Source organism: Cynocephalus volans, chromosome 6 (genome assembly GCF_027409185.1).
Source record: "Cynocephalus volans isolate mCynVol1 chromosome 6, mCynVol1.pri, whole genome shotgun sequence".
In the NCBI taxonomy this organism is placed as follows: Eukaryota; Metazoa; Chordata; class Mammalia; order Dermoptera; family Cynocephalidae; genus Cynocephalus; species Cynocephalus volans.
The window spans coordinates 50,913,330-50,930,909 of NC_084465.1; the positions used below are offsets into that span (position 1 = coordinate 50,913,330).

A 17,580-nucleotide genomic window follows, 5' to 3' on the forward strand; every position below is an offset into this window, starting at 1 on the left:
GAAAGAAAACTAGTGTCTATAGTGTTTCATTTAGGTCCACATTATGAGCAACTTTTTGAATCTTAGAGGCTAATAAATATTACTTTGCTTGAGTAATGCAGAAAGTATGTCTCTGAAATTTAAAGAGATCAAAGTAGAAATGTTAAATAAGATTTTTCTTGTATAAACTAGATTTGGTTGGGGGAAAAAGGTGGAGTGTTTTTCAAGAGAAAGCTCACAGTGGACATACTAATTTTTGTAAGTATTTTCCTATCTAATTATCAATCATCATCTCTATGCAGCTGGATTACATTCCAGCAACACCAAATATGTTATCATGAAAAGATTTTGTGAATGGTGATTGGTTAGGTTACCAGGAAATCCCAGATATAAAGGATCCTAAAAGCCTGTTATCTCATGCTATAACTTAAACACAGTTCATTTGCAATAGAAAGGTAGGGGGGATAAGTACTGTGACTCTATTAACAATTAAAGCAAAATTAAGATGGGATTAGAAAAGGTACAGTTTTTGTTTGCCATTAATATGCTTGAGAAAAAGCAGATTTAATTTTAAAAAGATTTAGAGATAGATAAGATTGGTAGAAATGTTAAAAGGGCCTCCTGGTTACTTCCATGGGTGTTAAAAATAGAAGGTACTCATTCCTGAAAGTAAAAAAACCAGCATGCAAGAAATGAAATTAACTGTGAATGACAAAAGGCATGAGAAAAAAAGGGGTAACACTGGGTGGTATGTGATGATGTGTTGGGAAGATCTTTGAAGCCTAGTTTTTCACACCAGGCCCACGTGGCACGGTCAGCCCTAGAGATGCAGGGAACCAAAGGTGTAAAATGAAGTGAACAGCTGTAGGGCAGGTGGCCCAAGTCAGAGGGAATTGACAAATGGCTACATGCTCAGGACACTCAAAAATTACGTGTTTATAGCTCATGGGTATCCAGAGCATGAACAAAGAAAAAATATTGGTTTGTATATTTTATGAGAAGAAGTTGCCCAGGCAAAAATCCCAAACTAAAAGAATCCTAAAGGCCTGTTTATCTCATAATATAAATTAAGTATAGCTCATTTGCCATAAGAGCTAGAAAATAGTACTGCAGCTCTATTCACAATTTAAAAAACCAACAATTTAGTGTAATAAAATAATTTTGTAATAATATAGCAGAACTGAATGATGGGTGAAATTTTAGGATATGCAAGAGGGGCTATTAAGTAGTTCTTAAGGTACTTCTAGGTTATACAGATCATCAGGAATCAGTAGTGATGAATAGTAATGGATAACCCAAGATGATTTCCAAACTGACCTGGAGAAGCATGATCAGAGCTCATGTTTACACAAAATTAACACATACCTGTAGGGACTTTCTTGGACTGCATGTTTTAAAATGAGATCAACCTCTCCTTCTGCTACCTGTTGGTTCATTTTTTAAAAGTAGGAGTATGTGTTTAAAGGGGTTAGAACCAAAGAGTCTTTACTGCACGCAGAGATCTGTATTCCTTTTTATGGTCTTATGTAACTAGTCAAGCAGGTTGCCTGATACTAAGCATTTATGCTGTTGGTGAACATGGACAAAGAAGAGATTGGATTAGTGTTCAGCTGAAACTTTAGACATCCCTGATTCCTTAGGTTACAAGAAAAACAAATTAATGACAATCCTTTATAAAATGAATTGAGCTATGGAATAAAAACAATAGACAAGTAAATTTCTTTAAGATTTTTCTCTCATTAAACAACAATCTATATGTTATATGAAATTTTTGTCAGTTTAAATGGTTTGTTAACAAACTTGAGTATTCTTGGGATTGTTTTTTACAGAGACTATTAAAAAGAGCAGTAAATCAACTAAAACTGTGTTGCTGAAGGAAGTCAGTAGGGGTGAGATGGCTCCTGAGAGCCACCTCAACTACCATTTCGCAGTAAATGATTGTTCTAGGAAACTTAGCAGACAGATAAGGTAAATACACTGAGTGACAAACTGATGTCATTTCCTATTATTCTCAACAGCTGTGAAAAGAGTATCCAGGGCTTTTGGTTCCTCTATAAAATTGCTAATGTAATTGCATATACCCCTAAATAGATTTATAAGTGACTTTCTAAAATACAGCCTATTTATGAGGCTTTTTCACCATGAAGATTTAATTACATGAAGCTTTTCACTTACTGATAGACTAATTTATACATTCAACTATTTATTGATTGTGTTACAGGCATTATTTGTACTGGAAATGTAGCAGTCAGTGTTGGAGAGGAAGATAGAAAAGCCCTTTGCTTTTGGAACTTACATTCTAGAGGAAAATATCAACAGTAAACAAGTCAACAAATTCATAATAATATTCCAGATAGTGATAGTGCTGTGAGGGCAAGGTAATAGAGTTTTCGGTGGCATAAGTTGAAAGTGGGGCTATTTTAGGTAAGAGGGTCAGGGAAGCCCTCCTGGGAGGCATTGGAGTAGGGTCCAGAATGATGAGAAAGACAATGATGTAAAGGTGGGGAAAGAGAGCATTGCAGGCAGAGGGAACAGCAAGGACAAAGGCCCTGAGGCAGGCAAGGAACTAGATCATGTTTGAGCCTTGTAGAGCAATACGAAGATTTTAGATTTTATTCTAAGTGTTACAGGAATCCAGTAAATAATTTGGAGCGAGGAAGGATGTGATCTTACTTATATTTTAATAAATAATTGTGGTTTCTGTGTGGAGAATATATGGTAGGGGATAGTAAGAGAAGCAGTAGAAGCAGCTCATCTAGGAGGCTGATGGTGTCATCTGCATGTGCTATAATAGCACCTGGAACAGGGTGATGGTAGTGGAGAAATGGACCACTGGAAGGTATATATTGGAGGACATAGTGAAGATCAGGACCTGCCTAAAGAAGAATAAAATGGCCCTGTTCCGAGATTCATGTCCTGTTGATGTCCAGGGTGTTGGTTTTTAAGTCATTTTTTCTACCAAAGTTAGATTTCCCTAAAAATCTTCCTTTGGACTATGTAGCTGAGTGAGGTTTCAGAAGTAAGAAAAAAAAAAACACTAAATAAATTAACATCAAGAAAAATCTACATATGATGGTTTAGATTTGTGGTTATGTCTGGCTTGTTGAAACAGAAATTCAGCATGCTAAGACAATTATTTTTTATGGACAGTTCGCAAAATCTCCTTGGTAGGCCCTGGTGATCTGGCTGGGCCAGCCTCTGCAGCCTCTTCCCTGCCTCACTGCCTTTCACTCACCCTACAGCAGTCATGTCAGTCTGCCTTCTCTCTACTCCAAAAGCCAAGCTCTTTGCTCTCCCAGCAACTTTGCGTTGGCTGCATCTCGGCCTAGGAAGCTCTTCCATTACACTTTGGGCACAGTACTGGGGCCTCCAAACTTTCCAAAGGACTGGAAAAAAGCCCAAGTGCTGGGAAAATGTATATTGCCTCAAAAGTATGACAAGAAAATTACAAAAATGAAATTCATAAATTTTAATTAAATGTCTACTAAACACAACATTATGCCAACTTAATTAATTGCTAAATTAGTATTCAGAAAATTTCATTATATTGGAAATAATTTTTCAGTCAGATTCCCAAGTATATTGAGAAATCACAGCCAAATGTATATTAAATGCATTATTATTAGCCAAAATTTAAAGGCAAAATTATAAAATCCATTTACAGATTTTTCATAGCCAAAAATATTTATATTTAATGTGGGACATGGGTATATTTTAATATGTTGCTATGATGTAGAATGGAGTTTTCAAAATTAAAAGTATCAAGGTCCTATAAAAGTCTTAAAATGTCTCTGCTTGAGCGTGCTCTAAATAATGCATGTGGCTACACATAGTTAGAAGGAGAAAGAAAAAGAATTTCTAAGCTTTCTGGTGTATTTTCTCTCTCCCCTCTACTCCCCTCTGCATGCTAGATGTTTCCAGCCAGAGCTATAGGTCTGACTACATTGACCATATGTTTCTTTCTGAAAGGAAGTAAGGTGCAAGGAAATAGAGAGATGAGGAAATGGAAAAGAACTGAGAGAAACAATAGGAGTGTGTTGAAAAGGCAAATCCTGATGATAAGAGGTGTAAATATGGATTGGACAAGTTCACTTCAACCGAAATTAACTCCGGAGCTCATATCGACGTAATGCATGAACAGGAATAAGGGGATAGCCAAAGATTTGGCTTCTGGATAGCCAAAGATCAGAGATGAGTTGAAGTTATGCAGAAGTAGGAGGAGCTGGAAACAGCTAAAGCTCCTCTGATCGCCCTCATCCCCCCCGTAAGTGGCAGGGAAGTATTGCCACTGGACAGGGTCCCTGGCAGTTTCTCTATTCACACACACATGCACATGCACACACACACACACACACACACGCCTTCCTGATGAGAGACTTGTTGGCACCAGAAGAGTTGTGAGGAGCTTTTTTCCCCTGGGTCCTTAATCTCCCCAACTCTGTACCCGACGGTCTGCCCCTCTCTGTCCCTCAGTCTCCCTCTCTCCTTCCTTCTGTCTCAGGGGGCCACAGCCTGGGCTGTGCTTTGTGCTGACTCCCCTCCAACTGTCACTCAGCAGAGGTTTGCCTTTTTCTGCCACAGTTTACTCCAGCTGATGAACATTTCCTCAAAATGCTGTTAGGTGGGCAAAAAGGAAACTCATCAACCGAAATGACAGAAATCTTCAAAACCATTACCAACAAATTTCTATAAACTTTAAAACTAGGTTTTAAAAAAGTTATTGGAATTATATGCTGGCATCTAGACATTGATCGAATTGGCCTCTAGACATTGATCGAATTGGTGAGTGACTGACTGGGCTGTGCATGGAACTGTGGACTCCTAAGGGAGGGATGGAGGGGCCGCTGTCTATGGGTCCTGACTCAGTCTCCCATCCACTCTCCTGTCCCATAGTAGCATCACCGTAGGTGCACGTAACCTGGTTAGAAAGAGAAGACAATGTTCATTTGTGGTCAAAGCCATGTGTCCTGACAGCCTGAATCTCTTAGAGGACCATACCCCCCCCCCCAGTTCTGTCTCCCATACATCAAGTTATCTGGTCCTTGAGAGAAAACCGCTACTAAGCACCCAACTTTATGCTGAGTTTTGTTTGGAAAGAGGCTTCTTTTTGTAAAAGCTGAAAAAATAGCAGCCAAACAGCTTAACTTATGCTTTTTATTAGCCTAAGAGTTTATCTATCTTAAAATAAGATTCTAGTCCTAACTTGAAGAACTATATATAAATTTCCAAACTGAGAGGATGGGGATGAGAATGAAGAAACTGAAGAATATAAACTACGAACTTTAAGTGGGAAGGGTGAAAATAAGCAAAATAAAGCAGGTGCAAGGGACAAAAAGTATAAAAAGAACCTGAAGCAGATGCTGAAAAGCACATGTATTCCAAAATATCTTTGATTGCCAACATAACCCTGAAATCTTAACTAAATAAATAAGTGGTCTAGCCACTTATAAATCCATAAAGACTTTTTAATGAAGTGTTGAATAAATACATGAAAACCCAAAATCTGTTTGAAGCTGTAAATTGAATGAAGAGAATAAAAATTTCTTACTTAGAGAATTACTGCAGTTGAGAACTGGTTAAGAGAATGTAGTCAGGAAACCAGGGGAACATTAATAAATGTTTATCATGTGAATATGGCATGGTTTACTACTATCTTCCTAACATTGAAATGATCCAAGCAATGGAAAAGAGTAAATGCTGTACCATTTTTGGAACCTGAAACATGAATGAGCTTCTGGAGGAAATAGTGTTAGAGCAAAGTGTGCTGATAAGAGCAGAGTGAGCAGAAGTTTAGTGGCCCCTCAACCCTGGCCTTACTAAACTCTTCTAGAATGAAGTTGAGGCTAGAGAACAGTAACAGAGGTGGTACTGTCAGGAGGAAAGTCCATAGGAAGATGACGTCAGTCAGGGCCCTCCATAGAATGGTGACCATAATGCAAAACTGTTAGAATTACAAAGGGAAATTGCAGCCACCATAATTTGGAGTGTGATTTTAATATTTTTCTTTAGTCCTTGATGGATCAAGCAAATAAAAATTAAGTGAGGACTTAGACAAATGTAGATAGGTAATTGACAGGCAAGATTTAATAGACAAAGAAAAAGATTGTACTCTACAAATAAATAAATATATATACACACACATGCATAATATACACATATATTCCTTTCAAATGCCCATTGAACATATGCAAAATATGATTATGAACTAGGCTCAGAGGCAATCTCAACAGATACCAATAAAACATGACACCAAAAGGAGGGACCATAAGAGTCACATATTCCACTACTTAATATTTTTAAACTTGTATTTGGGGAGGGAAAAAAACCTTCCTGAAAGCAAAACATTACAATAAATTCAAAGCAAGGGGATGTTTTCAATATATATGACAGACTATATATCCCTAATATGTAAAGAACTCTTACAAATCAGTTAGAAAATATAAACCCACTTTTAAAAATGAGCAAAGTACATCAAAAAGCTGCTCACAGACACCAAAAAAATACAAATAGCCAATAATCACAAATAGCTTTTAAACTTCTTTAGTAATCAAAAAATGTAGATTAAGAAACTATAGGTATAAAGTGGCTAAAATGAAAACTTGTCAAAGTTCAGTATTGACAAGTGGTAAGAACTGGCACGTCAGCCATTATTAATGTTCTTGGTGCATGTAACTTGGTACAACCTTGGCAGTGTCAGCTTTTAGACTGTGCATTTCCTTTGACCAAGCAATTCTGCTTCTAGTAATTTATCCTAAGGAAATAATTGGACAAGTGCACAAAGATATACAAGGATACATATTATATATGCATTGTTTATAACAGAAAAAATGGAAACGAACTCCCCAAATTTTAATAATTGGAGATTGGCTTGATTAATTGAAAATGACAATGTCTCACCATATTTTTTCAATGTGGAAATATGACAAAAAAATTATTGTAAAAAGATAAAAGCAGATTTACTATGATTTAATAATTGTTTTTAAAGAAAGAAAAGTAGCTGTGTATGTGTGTGTATTTGTGCATGTAAGCATAAGAAATAATGTTTGGAAGTAGTTATACCAAAATGTTAACAGTGGTCATCTCTAGAAAGTAGAACTGCAAATTTTTACTTTTTTAAAAAATGCTTCTTCTATATTGTCAGATTTTTCCCAGTAAGTTTAACATTTATATAATTCACTAAAATAATATGGTTATTTCTATTTTGAACTATAATATTATAGAAATAACAAATGAGTTAAAATGGCACCTTTAATCATACAATATCAACCAGTTTTTCTGTCATATCTAGAAAACATCTATTTAATGATTACAAAAATATAAAAAGGATAATACCAAAGAGGTTTAGATTCATTCTTCACATCTTCTTCGGCAAATGAATATAGCTTCTGAATAGTATCAAAACCAAAACAGCATCATGGGGCTCTTCTGTTTCTCTGAAAATGAGTTCTGCAGAGTTCTTCTTTTCCATGGGATTCTTGAAAATAATAGTAAATTGCTTACATTTCCACGAAATATAAATATTGATGTACTGTCTTCTCTTGCAACACCTTAATAGTGAGATTACAGCCATATTAACTTACCAAACTGTTCTTAAAAAGATGGGCTCAGTTGTCAAAAATGGCTCAGTCTCTAGGTGATTTGGCTGTTTGACATGAGTCTGCTTTTAAGGAACTTTGCAGCCTAAGCATCTGCCTTTCATATAAAAGAGCATATTTTTCTAGAGCTGGGAAAGAGGCTGTGGAAAAATGCAGAAAGTTATTTCTTTAAGTGAGGATAATCTCAAAACTTTGTCTGTGTTCATTACAGCATTTAAGTTACATGGTTTTGTAAAACCTGTCTGCTCCCCAGTTAAGAGACCTCAATCATGCTCATTTCATTTCCCAAGCATTCTTTGAGAGCCTTCGATAGACATGACATAGTGGAAGGGACTTCAAAGTAGAAATCCTAGTTTCTAGCTTTTTAGTAACTGTGGCCCTGAGTCCAGCAAGTCAGCCTCTCTGTTTTCCTTCTCTATAACACAATGTTAAGGATCCCTGATGGTCTCCCAAATGGTCTTGACTCAAAGATCAAATGAGATAATCCAGCTTTTGAAAAATCATGAGGTCTGACTCAGTACGCTTCTGGGAGGTGCAGGCAAGGTCCTGAGATGCATAAGATATGATCTCTTCCTGTGGACAGGCTTCCAGTCTGGTCAGGAAAATGGATCCTCAGCAATACATGAGATTCAGGAAGGGATGGGGAGTCCAAGGAGTTAGAACTGTGGAGACTCAAATTGTATTATGGTGTTATCCATTTGACCAGTGTTATAATAGAGCCTACTTGATTTCTTGGAGGAGGAAATGAAGAGGGATAGAGTGGTAATCTTGTCCTAGTGAAAAAAGTTATCCCCATTCTTTCATAAGAACTTGTGATTAGATGCAGGAGTTATTTTTTATTGTTCCTTATTTTGAAGCATGCTTGCAAGTCAACATGAATAAAGCTAAGCTTCCTGACTCCCAATGCATTCTGTCTCCAGAATTTTTCTCCAAAATGCTGATGTGGGATGTTCTTTTCTGTTCTATGATTATAACAGTAGAAGTTCGGCTTTGTGTTTGCCTTTATAAACATATCTTAACTTAGACAAGCAGCAAAAAGGAGCAGTTTTGTAAATTAAAGGATTGCAGTCTGTGAAATTCTCTGTCCCCCAAACTCCAGCTGAGTATGAACTTTCAGAAGGAAAAAAAAAAACAGACCTAATATCCCTGGCTTTCAGCCAATCTTGAGTAAACCAGAAACAATCATGTGAACTTGTACTGTGAATGGTCTAGAATTTAAAGCACAGATATCTGTGATTTCCTTGTGTTATTTTTGTCTCAGATTAAGGTATCAGGATAGATATCATATCATACCATTAATTATGGCAGGTGTATCAGTTAGAAATGCATTGAGCTCCAGATTCCAAAAAGAAAAAAAGATTTATCTGTTATTTGTAACAAACAGGCATAGAATAACCGGTGTCCAGGGCTGGTGAGCACCTTAACAAGGCTGCCCGGAACCCAGTCTCTGTCTGTTTCTGCCCCACAATCTCAGCAGAGAGGTTTCCATCTATGTGCTTATTCCATTATTGTCACAAGAAGGCTGCTGCAAAAGGGCGTGGCAGCCGATTCCGTCAGTCCCTTATAAAAAGCTTGTAATGGAGGTCAAATGAGTAAATCAAAGGAGCATCTTTCACTTACATCTCAGTGGTGAGAGCACTTGTTGTTGGGCACATGGCCAACCCTGGCCCAATCACTGGAAGGCGAGAAGTGGGAAAGGAAGCTGTGGCAGACAGCTAGATCAGCCTACCCAAAAGAATCTCAATAGGAATCGCCAAATACACTCGGGGCTCCTGTTTTACCAGTTGAACCAGCTGCTTAGGTGCTAAGCAAGCTTTTTGTTGTCGTTAACTGCCTTTATTTTGCTTATTTAATATAATTTTAATATAATTTAATATAATTTTTACCTTTTCTCGGTGTCTTGGCCTTCAAAATCTGTTATCACCAGAATAGCTCATAAAGCACACTCCTTTCCTCAGGTTTGAATACTTCTCTCTTCAGCCAATTTCATGGCTACATTTGTAATCCTGCAAACGTTGGGTGCAGGTGACATTTGTAAAACACAGATTTCCTTCTGTTTCTGTATAGAAATATGAGGACACTAAACTACCTCAGAAGAGGAATTTACAAAACACTGGTTGTGAAAATAATCTTAAATTATTTCTGAAATTCTGGGGTGGGGAAATACTATGAAAGGCATGAGTGGCAAAGTTTTACTGGCTCTGCGTGGCTTATCTACCCTTCAGCTCATGTGCTACTGTGCACTGTGAGATTTTTTCTCCAGATGCTCAGGAGACATGGTTCATCTTTAAAGCAAACAATTTAAATGAAGCCTGTTGGCTGCCTCTAATCACCTTCCTCATAAAAGGTACTAGAAAAAGCTAAAAGCAGCACGTATTTCTTACAGGAAGAAGCATTTGGGATTTTTTTTTTTTTTTTTTTTTCCCCTACTTAAAAGTCTCTGGAGGGCCGAGCCCGTGGTGCACTCGGGAGAGTGCGGCGCTCGGAGCGCAGCGACGCTTCCGCCGCGGGTTCGGATCCTATATATGAATGGCCGGTGCACTCACTGGCTGAGTGCCAGTCACGAAAAAGACAAAAAAAAAAAAAAAAAAGTCTCTGGAAAGGATACAGACAAGTTTGTGCCTGAGTCTACTATTTTGTTCTGTGTTGGTTTATTTTGCCAATATTGCTAAAAATTGCATTCTGCAGCTTTAAATTTTCTATATTGCATCCTATGTATCTTAACACATAGCAGTACCCATGGTTTCATATCTTTAACTTTAGAGTATCATTGCTTAGTAAGTAAGTGAAAGTTAATGATTTGCAGGTGAATTATAAACAAAATGTATTCTAAATTGCAATGTTTTCCTCTCCCAATCTTAGAGTAATAGAAAGACAAAAAGATAGTGCATTTGTTCAGGGGCTACAGAGTCAGGCAAATGGGTTTCTCATTGTGTCTCTACCATTAACTAGCCCCATTTCCATATCTGTTATAAATAAATAATTATTCCTATTATACTATATTACTGTTGTCAGGATGGAACTAAAAGAGACAATGTAGGTATTGTGCTTACCACAGTCTTAGGACATGGCCTAGATTCAACAAATGGTAGGCATCTTTATTAATAATGATAAACAAGTTTCATTTACTATCTCTTAACTGGATTTATTTGCAAGATCAGCAATATTTAATATGACTTTTCTCTTTCTTTTACTAGACATTCAACTCAAGCAGAGATTGGGATTCTTCCATTTTGTTCCTCGATTCATTGTCCAAAAGCAAAACTCTAGTTTAAGAACTGTTAGTTAAATAGTAATTACTCATTGTTCAAAAATGCTTCTTATATTTTATAACATTGAGTCTAAGTCCACGCTGACCCTCTACAGGGACGACATTCCATCCTTAAATAACATCCTAATCTCTGCAAGAAGCAAGTCAGAATAGTCACTCCTTACTTGCTGATTCAGCAAAAAATAAGACGATATATTAAATTGCCTCAAAGATTTTGCAGAGTATTGTATAAGCTCCTTTGTCCCCTTATTTATGCCCTCTGACTAATAGGGGTTACTGTTGAAGAGTAGTACTGAACCTGCTTCAGAATAGCAGAAATAAGTACTGTGATCGACAAACCCTAGTATGATTGACCCTGGGAATATTTACATTGACTCATGTAACTACAGTGAAAATGTGTCCATATTTTAATCTACTCTGATAGATTACAGATTCCTTGAGCAGCTTTCTCTGAGAAAATAATTTTTCCTGCACAGTTTCCAGTTACATAGTACTCATTTGGGACCCAGTAAAATGTGAATTTTACCAATTTGAGGCACAACCATTAAAACTACATTATAATGTCTTCAGTATTTAATGCATGTGTTAAAGACTATTTGGAAAATAATAAAAAGAAAAAGAAAATTTGTAAATTGTCAAATTTCCCACCACCAAACACAGTTACCCAAACATTCTGGTGAATTTCCTTTATGCATCATTTTGTGGATATTTTTTAAACTTATTTCATCATATACATTTTAATATGATTACACCATCTTCATAAATATTTGAAAATATGGATAATATTCAGTCAGATGGCTATACCAGTTGACTTAAGCTTTCCGTTTTCCCTATAGTTTGACATTGGGATTGTTACCAATTACTATTATAAGTAGTCTTGTAATATTCATCATATTTTATAAAGTTGCCTCTGAATTTAGAAGTATCTCCTTAGTATAAATTTCAAAAAGTGAAATTAATGAGTCAAAAGATTTATACTTATGAGCAATACATGAGTGCGTACTCAATTTCAGATATATTTGACAATTGTAGGTATTATCTTTTTTAAAAAGTTGTTTCTTTAATAGATTGTTTTAAGTCACATCTATTAGACTGAAATCCATTCTAGAACTTGGCATGGTTTAAATAAGAAAATGAAACTACTTTGCTGTATGATATGAAGAGAAGAACTTAATTTTCCCCTAATACATTGCTTATTAGAATTTTCTGATTTCCACCTCTGTCTCTTTCAGTTTTACGGGAGATTCTAAACTTGCCTCAAGTATGCGTTATGTGGAAACACAATCAATGCAGATCGGAGCATCCTATATGATTCAGTTCAGTTTGGTGATGGGATGTGGCCAGAAATACACTCCACACATGGACAACCAGGTGAAGCTGGAGTACTCAACCAACCACGGCCTTACCTGGCACCTCGTCCAAGAGGTAAGTCTATTTTCTCTACAGCTTGGGACAGGTAACCTCTTCTTATTTGCATAAGAAACAAAGAAATTGCAGTTATAAGTTTAGGTTGGATTGAAAAGAAACATTGTTATCTGCAACTTAGAATTGATATAAAAGTCAGCAATGGATTATAAAATGCCCATTCTTCACTATCAGATACTAAAGCGTGATTGGAAATAAAAAAGAAATGGGAATAACTTCAAGACTGGCTACTCTCAGATGGTGTTTTGAAGATTATTTTCTCTATCTCTTTTCCTTTATAAACATGTCTCTTTCTTCTTTCTCTATAGCATGTCTTCATCTGTTCCTTTTCTAAGTCACTTTACCTATAGGTAGACCAAATTAAAAATGTGGTATATCTTGCCTTTGGAGACAAAAAGAAATATATAGATCTTGGAATAAAATTTACTTTTTTATATATACTTATTGGTAATCTGACATTGCGATAAATGCATAAATATCATAATGAATAGAATTAATGTCAATGTTATGATAATAGACAAAAAAATGAATCCTAATCCATTTCTATTTGTACATGTGAGCATTAGGAGACATTTAATTCCATCATGGCATCTCATTTGCATTATTTCCCAAATGTTTTAGCTTTACAGAAGGAGAAACCATGGATTGCATCTGTATCACAAATAGTTAAGTTATGACATAAGAGTTCTCTAAGGCCTTTTTCACTTACAGTGGGTGAGTAAACATATTTCCCCAGGGGGGAATAGAAACTGAGTTTAATTTTTGCCTGTCTCTCTTTTAGGAGTGCCTTCCAAGTATGCCAAGTTGTCAGGAATTTACATCAGCGAGTATTTACCATGCCAGTGAGTTCACACAGTGGAGAAGAGTCATAGTACTTCTTCCCCAGAAAACTTGGTGAGAGATGACATCTTTAGATAAGGCTGTCACTTTAACTTTTACTATCACTTCTAGCAGGACTTGAATATAAAGACGAGTTAAGCATGAGGGCAAGACAATTATTCATTTGTTTTTTGTTATCAGAGTCCCAGATCTTTCTACTATACTGAGAATATTTGAAAAATAGAGCTGAAGAAAAATACGAAAATTTGGCTTCCAAGCTGTTCTAGCTTCTTCTGACTTCCCTTCTTGCCCCAGGTTTTTCTATGAAAGAGCACAATGAGCTGGTTGCTTTATTGACATACAGAAGAGAATGATTCAGGAATCTAGATTCAAGGAGTTTGGATTACAAGGCTGTTTTCTTGCTGCAAAGCCCTGCTTTTTATATAAAAATCTTAATATACATTCCATCTCTCTGTTCACATTCTTTCAGTAACAATAAAAATCATCCCCCAGGAAGCAGAGGTCTCAGTAAACTAGGAAGAAAGTTAAACATTTGATAATGTAAAAGAAAAAAAGCACAATAATTTCCCCCCAGTATTACGTTGTTTTTTGTTAGATTGATTACTTAAAACAATGGAATATTTGGGGAAAAATTAAACAATTAAATACTTTAAGTAGTAGATAAAGCCCTGAGTCTGGATAAGCTCACCTAAAGAAAAAGCCCTGGACTAAGAATTAGAAGGACCGAGTTCTCAGTGTGTAGTTCTGCCAATGTTGAATTAATCACATGATCTTAACCATTCACAACCTTTTCAAGACCAATTCTTTATGAGTGTAAGGAAAAGGTTTAATTAGATTATCCTGAAGGTCCCTCACAGTCCTGGAATTCTAACATTCTGTGATTTGTGCAGAAGAAAAAGCATAAAAGAGACAAGTGTTTTATTTTTCTGTGGTATCTGCCTTCCTATAGCCCTTTCATAAAGAGAAAATTACTATATAAACCCTACTCAGATTATATTATATAAAAGTTAGGCTCTGTATAAAAATAATTAGTTAGATAGCGACCTCGAATTATTTTTACACCTTTAGTTGAAGCTTGAACTACTGCATTACGTAAGACTGCCTCCTTGATTATTTTTAAGGATGCGTCATTATGTCAGCTGGAAGAAAATGCTTGAAATTTGATTTCCACAGATTTTTTTTATATCCAACTGTGAGCCATTTCCTAGATACTCTATCTATGCTTTGTATAACAAGTTGCTACTCTCTCTAACATACTGCTTTTTAATGTCTACTGCTGAGAATATAATCAAGAATTTCATTTAATTTCAGTGATATCCAAGCATTTATATCAAGTTTATAAAAAAGAACACATCAAATAATTAAAATACAGTTCATACTGGGTGCAAAGCTACTGAGGTGGTTTTGGGTTTTTTTCACTATTTTACTGTTAAGTATATTTCCCTCATTATTTAAAAATTATCGATTTTTATTCATTAACATGTAAGGTTATGATTCCAAAATTATGATAATATAATATTGATAGTGTATTTTAAAGATGTCTTTTCATCCCTAGAAATATTATAAACTATTACTTTTATTTAATGTAGTTTATGTAATATCCAAATAGTATTTCCCTTATCAAAAAAACTTTTGCAGGTTATTTTACACTCAACTCATATGTTACATTATTATTTCTCAAAAGACAACACCACTGAGTTGAAAGTTTTAGTATAATCAGAAAAGGTTAATTCTTATCAGTGTTAGACACTTAGGTGGAAATATATTGACTTAAACTCTTTTAATCTAACATGGTGCTTGCCACGTACTAAATGTATTCATTAAATGTTGGGGAATTAAATAGAATTTTAATTCAATATGCCTTGATGAACTAAAGAGATGTTTTATTACAAGGTATCTCTTTTTTACATACAAAAAACATCTACTAGATTATTCCCCTGACTATTTGCTTTTAGGTACATATGATTTAATTCTGCTTTTCCAAATTTCCTTTAAAACCCTGGTGGGGGGGAAGTGAAAATATTTTTTAAATACAAACAACCCACTAGGATATTTATTTTAGCATTCCTACTGACTAATACTTAAACTAAACATTATTGCTACATTTCAAAAAAATAGTGTTCAACTGGTTGTTGTCATTATTTGGGGATCTACAATGCTTAAAATCTCCACTAAAAGGATAAAGTACATTTACTCTCTTTGCCATTCTTGATAACTTTATTTTGTTCATTTTAAACTTTTGCAAATAGCATGTTTTTCTCAAGTACTGGGGAAAGGGAGTGCAGTTTCGTTTGAAGCAGTATTCCTTTTTTGGCCAAATCTTTGTTCTGCTCTTTTGATTCAAACATATGTGACTATAAATTGAATGCATAAAAGCAGATATGGTCCCTGCATTATCAAAGATCTGTTAACTTTGGAAAATGCACTAGCTTGGACAACTTAGAGTGGAAGTATTGAGTGTATACACCTGCCCAAAGAAATTATATTGTATATGAATTGAACATTTGATACCCAATGAAAATTAATTTTGTTTTTATGAGCAACATTTACATAAGAACAGAGCCTGATGAGATCCAAACTGCTGTCGGTTGCTGACTTCATAAACAAATCAACACAGAATAATTGGGTAAATATAATTACAGTAACTTTGAAGGTGGAAAATGCAATTTAGTCAGCCTTCATTTACCTTGTACCTATCAAGAGATGACTAAATGCTATTTTATTTCCCTCTTGAAGTTTATGTGTGGGGGGGGAATATCAAATAAAGAAAAGACTCAAGTTTTGTTGCTTTTGGGGATCTATAGAGTTTGGATTTTAAATGCAAATCACCTGTATTTCATGACCCACCCACTTTCAGACTCAATCCAAAGTGTACAAGATTTTCTTCCTAAGATTACTTAGTTTTGAGAGAAAGAGAGAGAGAGAGAGAGAATTGGCAAATGAAGTATTTGTATGGAGGGCAATGTTTAGCATCTGCAGCTGCAAATCAGTGAGATCGCACCTTGTCTTCTCGCGTGTGATCAGCTGGAGACTGACTGCTCACAGGACTAGTTTTTTTTTTCCCCCTCACAAAAGGAAGCCGATATTCAACCTCTTTTTCCTGCCTTTTCTCTTAATTAACATCAGTGCATTAATCTGTGGATTGTAATTCTTAACAGAGAGTCCACTTTAACCTTTTCATCTTGAGGAAATATCTTTTTCAAGAGTTCATAAGATGCACGTAAAGATTAATTTACTTAGAAAAGGAATTTGGAATGTCTTCATATGACTGTTTAGAACCTAATAAATGGGGATATCTGGGACAGGTGCTGAAGCTCCCCCCTCCACCCCATTTTAACATTTGAAGTAAAAAAACCTCAAAATAATGTATGGCATGGGTTTTATATAGGCATGTAACTGTAAAGAAAATAAATTGTCACTTCGGTCAACACATCACCAGAAGAATCATTATATTTGAGAGCTGGAAGGAATCTTAGAAATCGGTTTGCCCAAACCCTTTATTTGAGAGGTGAGGAACTAGAAGCCCCTGAGGGCTTAAATTTCTCACTAAAGGTCACACAGCTGATAAATTGCAAAAACAGGGTCCTGGGGGTCTTGTCCCCCTACTCCTAATGCATTCTTCACTCCATTACCTACAGAAGTCAGAAACAGGTTGCCCTTTCCTGATCTCTCATTTTTTCAGCAAACTTTTTTGAGCACCTACTTTATTCTGTGCAAACTATTGAGACAAATGATATCTCTGTCCCCAAAAGAGTTCACAGTATAGTTACCTGTGTCTTGACTCAGATTATAATCAATCTTGAAAGAATAACCAACTCTTTTCATAATGACAATAGTGTGTGAGTATTATTTACTTCTGTTCTGTAGGGCTCCGTTCTCTAAGATACTGTATCTACTTTTATAGTTTTCTAAAAACCATTTCTTAATGGGACTATGAACACTGTGATGGCTGTTGGATTACAAATATAAACCTATTACCACAGAGGAGAGGGTGCATCTGTCCTGTTGTGTGTCCCATGATGAGCACTGATATGTAGCAAACCTGTGTCTATGGGATGCACCTCAGTGAATCCTGGGATTATCTTACTAGGAATAAAAATGCAACCTATTAGCCACAGATCATCGGTAAAATAAACAATAAAGGCTTAGTCTGGATTTTAACTGTTATGTACTTAGGGAGTACTTAATATGTGGGTAATTGATGCAGTAGACTTTAATCGATCATTCAGAGTGGTTAAGATCGAGTGTATCAGTAAATAGTGTGCTTAGGGAAGGTTTAATCAGTGGAATTGAACACACACAATAATCCTGCAAATCCTTTTTGGTTTGGTTTTGTTTAGCATTTTGACCAAAAAGAACTAATCACACATCCCTGAAAATCCCCACAGGTTAAAAATATGCTGTAATTTTAAAAGAATGTTTTATGGTAGTCAGTGAAAGGAAGCCTTCTTGACACTGTTCTCAAAAATA

General features: G+C 35.7%; 1 protein-coding gene across 2 annotated transcripts in view; it reads left to right on the plus strand.

Moving 5' to 3' along the window:
• Window positions 1–17,580, plus strand: part of RELN (reelin) — a 466,847-nt gene that overhangs the window by 334,863 nt on the left and 114,404 nt on the right. For both annotated transcript variants that reach the window (XM_063099074.1, XM_063099073.1), the window contains exons 21-22: window positions 12,078–12,270; window positions 13,052–13,164. In XM_063099074.1, the coding sequence (XP_062955144.1) occupies window positions 12,078–12,270; window positions 13,052–13,164 (306 nt within the window). The remainder of the gene's footprint in view (window positions 1–12,077; window positions 12,271–13,051; window positions 13,165–17,580) is intronic.